This window comes from Colletes latitarsis, chromosome 14 (assembly GCF_051014445.1).
Source record: "Colletes latitarsis isolate SP2378_abdomen chromosome 14, iyColLati1, whole genome shotgun sequence".
Classification (NCBI taxonomy): domain Eukaryota; kingdom Metazoa; phylum Arthropoda; class Insecta; order Hymenoptera; family Colletidae; genus Colletes; species Colletes latitarsis.
In genome coordinates, this window is record NC_135147.1 from 27,582,415 (window position 1) to 27,590,914 (window position 8,500).

The following is an 8,500-nucleotide window of genomic DNA, read 5'->3' on the forward strand; positions in this document are numbered from 1 at the left end:
CATGACACACGCTGTTGACTTTATTTATTAGAGATTCAAATGTTGACTAGTACTGTTTCAAATCTTACAAAACACTGGATAGAATATTTAATTATAATGTTTCTTTATCAAATACTTTTATATTTTTAATATACTTTCATAGGTGACTTTCTATCATGATAAAAAAAGATGACTTTTATTTATTTATTTTTCTTTTTTGTACATTTTCTTTCTGTGCCAATTACTTTTCTGTGCCTGAATATATATATATATATATATTCGTAACGTTCGTACGAGTAAATCATACAGTACAAGTTTAAATTATTTTTTACCATTATTACCAGTATTTTATCACACCTACGTGCACATATACACTGGCTGCCATAATGTTGCAAGACTTCCAGTTGGTAAAATGAAATTAGCAATGCAATTCTACTAATTAAACAAGTTTTTCAGCAGCCAGGGTATTTTTTTGTTTTACCCATTTTATTTTACTTATTGCTGTTTAACTTTAATTGAGTACATCATAATTTTGTTTATTTATAATTACGAATGATCCAGTTGTTTCAATTGTTCGTATGTTATAAAAAATATGATATTCCATGGTCCCATTCTAAACCAAGTAGGAACAAAGCCTTTATATAATGCAAGAAATCCTTCAGTTTTAAAGGTCTATAGAAAAACATTGTATATTAGATTATTTTAAATGTATGAAGTTTCTTTTTAGTATGTAATATTGCATACCTGAACAAAACAGTCCACGCTACCGCTATAAATATGAGGTAATAATGCACCACTTCCGGTACGTATTCTCCTTTGATTCATTAAGCGAGTCTAAAATAATATTGTTGTTTATTTGAGAAATTCAGACAAGAAAAATAATTATTAGTTATACTTACACGAACAACATCTAATGGAGTAGAAGCCACTGCGCTTCCCATGCTAGCTATAAAACTGGACCTGAAGTATGTATATATAATGTTTAAAGTTGATACAGTATTATACATATAATCTACTTTTATACTCCTACGTGCATGTTTGTATGTGTGATAAATAAAAAGGATTCATAACTTTTAGAATAGATAGTACTTGTCAAATGGAACAAGAAAATTCCAATAAATATAGATTGAAAAATTAATATTTATAGAATTATAAACAATTTTTTTCACTTATGTTTATTAAGACTATTCTCCAATTGGAGAATATTGTTTAGTCTAAAAGTTATGAACTCTTTTTTTTATTATCCTGTATATAAGTATTTTAAATAATCCAGTATCAGTTTTAAACTTTGAAAATATTGAAGCACATATAAAGACAATTATAGAATATTTTCTCAAATTTCAATTGTCAATTTCAATTCAAGTTTGATAAGTTAAAGCAACCCTTATCCAGGCACTGCTGATTAAAATGCATATTGTGATGTCTAAGATAGTGTAAACTAATTTTTTTACATACAAAATCTTGTAATTAAAAGAATCACAGATTCTTTTAAAGTAACGTTCAATAAAATACCAGTAGAAAAGAAAATTTAACAAAGTATGTAATATATCCAAAATTGCAAATCAATTTAATGCATGAGTGCTAACCAAACAATATTCATGAAGTAATTCAAGATGTTTAATCATCTGCATAACAGTTTCAATGATTTTCCTATAAAATAAGAAATGTTAACTTCCATTTTCATTTTCTGTAGTCATCTCAATATCCATGCACTGTATATGCCCATGCACACGACAGTGTGAAAGAGAACCTGGAAATAAAATTTTTCACCTTTAGAAAAATATTACTTCCGTTTTAAACAAATATATCACCAATATAGTACTAATAAAAAGATACTAGCTTTTAACCCACAATATTTCACAAAAATATTTTGTTGATAATTTGCCATCTTTATAACAAAACATGTATCTTATGTACCAATTATAAAAACATTATGAAACTTTTGAACAAAAATTGCCTTACATTGAAGAATATATAAGCAGTAATACTATAAACAAACAATAAAATTTAAATTTAAATTCTAAATTAAACATACTCACATGACATCATGTACCGTGAAAAGTAAAATGTATGAAATATGTTTGTTCATTATTAAAAAATAATAATGAACATATTACATTGTACACACAGTCCGGATAAGGGTTAATTCATATCGAAATTCAATAAACAATTTTTCACCAAACAAGCAGATGTTTAATTTTAGACCAAACAGTTCATAAATTAATATTAATACCACCAGCACTATTTTCAATAGCCAAGATAATAAAAATAGTATAACAAATATATATTTATAAATGTTTATATCCATAATACAAGACTGATTAGCATGGAGTTTTTTTCATAATGTACAAATATAATTTACTTACAGAAAATGATTAGTAATACTGTTTTCCAGAAAATCCATAAGTTTATTTTTACTATAGTCATATATAGGTAATTCTACAGCTGCAATAATTGCTGCTCTTTGAGCAGTGGGCCCTACACCCTGTGTATGAAATTATTGATATTAAACATTTTCTTTGTATATACAAATTATATATTAAGAACATATTAAAGTTTTAAATGGAATACAAACATTTTACATACCCTCCATAAACCACGAACACCCTCGTGTCGATATACATCTTGAAAACAACCAAATAATGACAAATTTGAGTCTGCACCAGTTACTTGCATACGTACTTTCACTACATCAGTAGGATTAGCTATTGCACTTGAAATTGCTCCTGCTAATGCAGCGCATGCAATGTTTATAACAACTAAATCATCTGTTTCCCATCTATCCATAGCTGTTTGCTTTAATGAATAGTAGGTGCCAAATTTTATAGTTCCATAAGTAGCTTGCCTTAATATAGCTGAACTAATTCTATACAATAAAAATATTAATAAGAATAGTTAACATAATTGATAAATTATACTTACCCAGAATATAAAGCCTTAAATCCTTCTTGTTTTGATATTTGAAACAAAGCATCTGTCATACCGGAATACTTTAAATGTGCATATCTTTTGTCTAATTTTTGCCCTTGGACTTGTAGACGAGTCTTAGTTGTATCTAAAGGAAAGGTACCTGACAAGCAATAATTTTGATAAAAATAATAAATAAAAGTTCTATCCAACATTATATTCACAAAATAAAGAAGTTTCTAAAATGGAATTATTACAACTTAACAGCACATACCCAATTCTGCAACAATTGAAGCTAATCCTCCGTAAATAAAAGGCCTCCAATCCTTCCAGTGATTCTCTCCCATCACAGTTTTTGTAATTAAATGTATGTGTTTGTGCTAATGAAATGTTATCATTTCATAATTAAAATGCAAACTGTGTTTAACGAATTAGGTGCAACTAAAACTTAAAATCCTGCGAAACGATTACGGAACAGTGAAGTAAACAAACCTCGGTTAGGTTAACTTAATGCAAATTACATTATAAGTAACGCAACCGCTCAAAAAACATGTTCAAACGAAATAAAATACATGCGTGTTGATTCACTATTGTAATTATAATTTAACTGTAAATGAGTTCCATACGTATAGTTACAAACATTACCTGCAAATGTAGACGATATAACTTAAATGATATTAATTTTGTGTATAAGCGAAAGAAATAATACTTATGAATTATTACATTCAACTAAAGTTTAATTAAAAACTTGCTAATGCTGAATTCAACGCGTAAATTGATTTTAGCATTCTTACGCGGATGCCGTTTAAAGCGTTATAAATTGAATACCCCTATTCAGTGTGGCCAGATCTGGCATAATTACAATTCAATTTCGGATCTCGACGGCGCAGGCATTTTTACGTTTCGAGCTATGCAGGGATTCTAGAGGCCAAAATAAGACGAAAATCAAGAATACCAATTTGTTGATGGAGGCTCCGTTAAAAGTTATTAACAATCAAATTGAAAAGTTTCAAATCGTTCTGGAAAAATTATTTTCAGTTGCGGGGGTCAATTGCAATCATTTTTGGTGAATACACATATCCTCGAAATCCTAACCTTCTTCGAGAAAAAAATTCGTGTAGGTGTGAAATTTTTTGACAAAATTAAAAAATTTCAAATCGTTCTGGAAAAATTATTTTCGGTTGCGGGGGTCAATTACAATAATTTGTTATGAATAGACCTACCTCCGAAATCTTACGCACTTTCGAGAAAAAAATTCCTAATCGAAAATATAATGTGTAGCCAGGAATGTTTTTGTAATTTTATTTTTCATTATAAATGGGTTGATGAGGGTACTTTCCTTATATCTACATAGGTTGGCAATTAAAAATGCCTATCGTAAATCATTTACGACACTATTGGGAAATGTAACTGACCCTAGAAGTCTCTTTCAATCTTACCTCATTTTTTTTCAAAAAATAATTACTTGGCAGAACCAATAGCGTAGCTAAGGGAGATTGAGGCATTCATTCGAAAATCTATTTATTCTAATCTAGTTATTTGACTGTTTCCACATTAATTGAAAATTCAGCTTATTATATCGATGAAAGTTTATTAAAAGAAATGTATATAAACAGATAATACAATTCAATTATGTAGAAAGTTCAATTAAAAAAATATGATTTGTGTTTATCTTTCAATTAAAATTGGAATATACTTATTTTGATATTTAAGTATCTACTTGTTCGCAATAGATTGTGCATTTTATGTTATTCCTTGTATAGTTATATGTAAAGAATAACTTATTTAATAAAATAGATAAATTTCCTTGTAAACAGAAGCTGTATAAAAAAATGTATTACAAAATTAACATATAAACTATCAGAGTCAATCAGTTCTTATTGGAATCCTTAAATGTACATCTGTTGTTACGGTAAATATATACTTGTGCTAAAATTGCAACATCAATCATAATTTGAAGCATACCACAAATCTCAAATTGAATTGGAACTTCTCTCATAATAAAATAACATGTTTTAAGCGTATCACCTAATGTCCACATAGTAACCATAAATGTGCTGAAATCAAAGTAGAATTACTTAACAAGCATAAGTACTTGAGCGATTATTTCTCATTATTAAAATACTAGCTTCATACCTCATACCATTAGTAGATTTATTTGTAACATTACAAAGAAATTGTGGTACTCCAAGCATAGCTTCTGTTAATACTGCAAGTAATCCCACAGTTTCAACAAATATTGGTACATCTACTAACAGATATGTTAGGATTCCTACTAGTGCCCCGAATAATAGCATGAAATTCAAATAGGATTGAAAATTTGTCCATTTCCAAAAAAAATTTATATCAAAATCTATATAAAAAAATTAAAAAATGGCTTATAAATACAAAATGATATACGTTTAATAGAGATTATTGAAGAAATATTGAATTAAAATTTTTCTTGTTAATTTTATATTTAAAAACTTACCAGTAAATACGTGTTCTCTGGCTTTAATCATCTGACTTTTATTTTGTACAGTGATACAAAGTTTAATCATAATAAACATAGTAATGATCATAAATATACTTTGCAACAGAAGAGGTATTTCATAATGCTTTCCAAACCTGTAAGAAACACGTAGTTCTATCTTAATTATTAATACCATAGAAATATATAATCCATTTATAATAAAGACACGAACCAGAAGAAAATACGTAAAGTATTAGCTATTAAAAGTGCAAGGCATACATAAAGAGAAAAACCTTCTGCATTTTCTCTTTTTTTAATTTCTCTATACTGCGATACGTATGGAATAATTCCACCAAATATAATTGCTCCTGAGGCAACCCAGTTTGTTATACCTTTAATGGTCAGCTGTTCATAGACATTATTCATTTTAATGTAATTTTGTTTACCTACATAACATATCACTACGATTCATTACATGTGGTGATTCAGGTTATATCACCAAAGTTTTTAGCCGTCATATCACCAGATTAATCATTCCAATGAATTGAATCTACAATATCAATAAGAAAATTGATAAATTTCATTGCAATGAGTTACTACATACGAGATATAAAATCACAGGCAAGTATACACGGCATTGTTAGAGATATGTACAGAGATTGGGATTGGGATAAATTTTTTTAACCGTGAACTAGTAGTGCCTCTAGCGATCAAACTCCCAAGTCAATTCGTGGTTTTACCACAGTTTTACTTCTAAACGCAGTCGATATCTTTGTATATTTTCTTTGTTGACTACTTCACTTCAAAATAGTAATTATTATACTGGAATAGTAACTTGTACAACTTCTGTTCAATCTGCATTTAATTTTGTTATATTTATTTCAAAATACAGTCTGCCTGCCTGTTTTTTTGTGTTATATAAAAATACAGTTGTTTATTTCTTGTTTTAAACTAGATTCAAATCGATTAGAAATTTTTTTGTAAAAGTTTACGAAAATGTCTAAGTTGGGTACGAAAGGAAAATTCTTGAAAAAAGTATTACCAAAAGTAGATCACTCTTCAAAATTGCGAGTAATAATTCCTGCGGGATTGGCAAATGCTAAGCCACCACTTGGATCACAACTCGGACAGGTTAAAAGAATTTCTGACTACTACTTACAAATCAAAATATTGAGAAATTAATAAATTTTCTGTACTTTTTAACTGATTCATATGTTTTCTTTTAGAGAAACATCAATGTAGCAAATTTTTGCAATGATTTTAATAAGAGAACTGAAAATATTAAAGAGGGTGTACCTCTACCATGTCGTGTTAAAGTAAAGACAGATGGTACTTATGATTTAGTAATTAATAACCCACCGGCAACATATTTCTTAAAACAGGCAGCTGGAATAGAAAGAGGAAAAATGTGTAAAGGTAATAATAATAAATAAAAATAAATGAATGGTTTGTATTATTATAATTGTATTTCAGGTGAAATAGCAGGTAGAATAACATTAAAGCACATATATGAAATTGCTTGTATCAAATCACAGGACAGATCTTTAGCATTGTTAAGTTTAGAACAGGTTTGCAAAATGCTTGTTGGCATTGCTCGTACTTGCGGAATTGAAATTGTGCGTACATTAGATTCAGTAGAACATGAAAAATTCATGAAATTGAGAGAAGAGAATGTTCAGGCACGTCTAGAAGATATGCGATTGTCTAAAGAGGCCAAAATGCTTAGGACAGCTTAAACTAATTACATTGTATTCATTTAATAAATACAATTATAAAGATATACGTTTAAGTATGCTATAAAACATTATTATGGTATTGTTTGCTTCCTTTCTATTTATAACATGTTGTGTATATTGTTTTATGTTCATTTAACAGATTACAATTTTAACCATAAAATTTGCAAGCTTTGCAAACCAATTAGTTCCCAAAGAAATATTTGGAAAATAATGTGTAAGTACATGTGACTGTATATATAGTATATCTATTTTAGTCATCTGTAAAAAGGTTATTCGATACTCAAGGTATGAAACATATAGGTTTGTAATTGAAAATTAATTTATCAGTTAAAAAACAATGAACTGTATATTTCTGATTCTGTTTGATATAGATTACTTTAGGCTTTGTCTAAATTATTCTATTTTTATGAGGTAAATATGATTTATAATATTTGTATCAATCCAGTTTTGGACAAAATGCAATGTGATTACATGTGCTATGTTTACTTTTATGATATAATTGTATTATAATTACATGGTGATTAATTTTATAACTGTTGTATGTATATATAGTTATAAATCATTAAATCATTAAATCATATAATTACAATTAATTATCAGAGTTGCAAATGTGATTTTAACAAATCAAAACCAGAGATTGAAAACAAAATATCTGATACTTAAGATAGTTGGTGAAGAACCTTCCAAATAATTGTAAAGAATCAAGAAGAGAATACATTGGATTCAGTTATAATGTGTCATGTGTACATGTCCCTAGTGTATTGTTTACTTTTTTAATATGTTATAAACTTTTACGTGCGTAATGTGAACGTCTTTCAAGAAAAATTAGTATATCGTCTTCTATTTTAGCAACGACATATCCATCAGAAGCGGAAACACGCGACTTAGTTAATTTCCCGACAGCGATACGTAAAAGGAAACCAAGCTGTGTGAACGACTTCATTATGCTACATTCTGCTTCGTTTGTAACATGCCCGGGCATGTTTCTTTTTTCTGGTTCTATAATATAAGTTCACATAGTAATATTAAAAATATAAGATGGAACTCAAGATCAAGCATCTATGAATGTACGTAGTCAAAGAATATATGTATAGGCCCTACATAAATCTTATATTATAGGGTATTTCGAAATATGTAGTATGTACAATTTGAGAAAAGGCGATTTCTTTCGAAAAAGTAAAATGAAACTGTGGAATAAAATCATTCCGTATCAACCTTTGTTTTTAAGAGAACCGATGTTAGAAATATATGGAGTATGCTTTATGAAATGAATAGAATAAAGTGTTCTTTATATTATTTTCTCGTGCATTTATAGTCGTATCTTGCATTCGTAGAAATTTCACGCTTCTGATACTGGGAAATGATGTATCGATATATCGTTATCGAACCAATCGTTTGACAGTTATTAACCAGCTTCACAGCGAAT

At 28.4% G+C, this 8,500-nt stretch overlaps 3 protein-coding genes across 8 annotated transcripts; 1 reads left to right on the forward strand and 2 right to left on the reverse strand.

The window, feature by feature from the left end:
• Positions 1 to 9: 9 nt before the first annotated feature.
• Bmcp (uncoupling protein Bmcp mitochondrial) lies at positions 10 to 4,396 on the reverse strand. Of its 6 annotated transcripts, none has more exons than XM_076781956.1 (8): positions 4,110 to 4,396; positions 3,161 to 3,342; positions 2,902 to 3,049; positions 2,566 to 2,845; positions 2,346 to 2,464; positions 879 to 939; positions 724 to 813; positions 10 to 651 (listed from the first exon to the last, which is right to left on the reverse strand). In XM_076781956.1, the coding sequence occupies exons 2-8, from the start codon at positions 3,231 to 3,233 to the stop codon at positions 526 to 528; spliced, it is 897 nt and encodes a 298-aa protein (XP_076638071.1). In that variant the 5' UTR covers positions 3,234 to 3,342; positions 4,110 to 4,396; the 3' UTR covers positions 10 to 525. The 6 variants fall into 6 exon arrangements, with proteins under 6 accessions (XP_076638071.1, XP_076638073.1, XP_076638072.1 ...); XM_076781958.1 differs by lacking the exon at positions 4,110 to 4,396 and adding an exon at positions 3,513 to 4,070 and having other exon boundaries at positions 3,161 to 3,266; XM_076781957.1 differs by lacking the exon at positions 4,110 to 4,396 and adding an exon at positions 3,532 to 4,069 and having other exon boundaries at positions 3,161 to 3,266.
• A 61-nt stretch (positions 4,397 to 4,457) lies between these two features.
• On the reverse strand, positions 4,458 to 5,958 carry LOC143350119 (solute carrier family 66 member 2). Its single transcript, XM_076781959.1, has 4 exons — positions 5,571 to 5,958; positions 5,357 to 5,493; positions 5,023 to 5,239; positions 4,458 to 4,943 (listed from the first exon to the last, which is right to left on the reverse strand). The coding sequence occupies exons 1-4, from the start codon at positions 5,762 to 5,764 to the stop codon at positions 4,757 to 4,759; spliced, it is 735 nt and encodes a 244-aa protein (XP_076638074.1). The 5' UTR covers positions 5,765 to 5,958; the 3' UTR covers positions 4,458 to 4,756.
• Positions 5,959 to 6,027: 69 nt separating this feature from the next.
• On the forward strand, positions 6,028 to 7,118 carry Mrpl11 (mitochondrial ribosomal protein L11). Its single transcript, XM_076781963.1, has 3 exons — positions 6,028 to 6,469; positions 6,565 to 6,754; positions 6,812 to 7,118. The coding sequence occupies exons 1-3, from the start codon at positions 6,335 to 6,337 to the stop codon at positions 7,072 to 7,074; spliced, it is 588 nt and encodes a 195-aa protein (XP_076638078.1). The 5' UTR covers positions 6,028 to 6,334; the 3' UTR covers positions 7,075 to 7,118.
• The last annotated feature ends 1,382 nt before the right edge of the window (positions 7,119 to 8,500 follow it).

Excerpts from the sequence above, each read along its gene's own strand:
- Mrpl11 (XM_076781963.1), top strand. The coding sequence starts at position 6,335 with ATGTCTAAGTTGGGTACGAAAGGAAAATTCTTGAAAAAAGTATTACCA. Across the intron at positions 6,470-6,564 it reads TTGGATCACAACTCGGACAG|AGAAACATCAATGTAGCAAA; the intron begins GTTAAAAGAATT and ends GTTTTCTTTTAG. Across the intron at positions 6,755-6,811 it reads AAGAGGAAAAATGTGTAAAG|GTGAAATAGCAGGTAGAATA; the intron begins GTAATAATAATA and ends ATTGTATTTCAG.
- Bmcp (XM_076781956.1), bottom strand. The coding sequence starts at position 3,233 with ATGGGAGAGAATCACTGGAAGGATTGGAGGCCTTTTATTTACGGAGGA. Across the intron at positions 2,465-2,565 it reads GTGTTCGTGGTTTATGGAGG|GGTGTAGGGCCCACTGCTCA; the intron begins GTATGTAAAATG and ends TTTCATACACAG. Across the intron at positions 814-878 it reads CTCCATTAGATGTTGTTCGT|ACTCGCTTAATGAATCAAAG; the intron begins GTAAGTATAACT and ends ATATTATTTTAG.
- LOC143350119 (XM_076781959.1), bottom strand. The coding sequence starts at position 5,764 with ATGAATAATGTCTATGAACAGCTGACCATTAAAGGTATAACAAACTGG. Across the intron at positions 5,494-5,570 it reads ACTTTACGTATTTTCTTCTG|GTTTGGAAAGCATTATGAAA; the intron begins GTTCGTGTCTTT and ends TGTTTCTTACAG. Across the intron at positions 4,944-5,022 it reads AAATCTACTAATGGTATGAG|CACATTTATGGTTACTATGT; the intron begins GTATGAAGCTAG and ends CTTTGATTTCAG.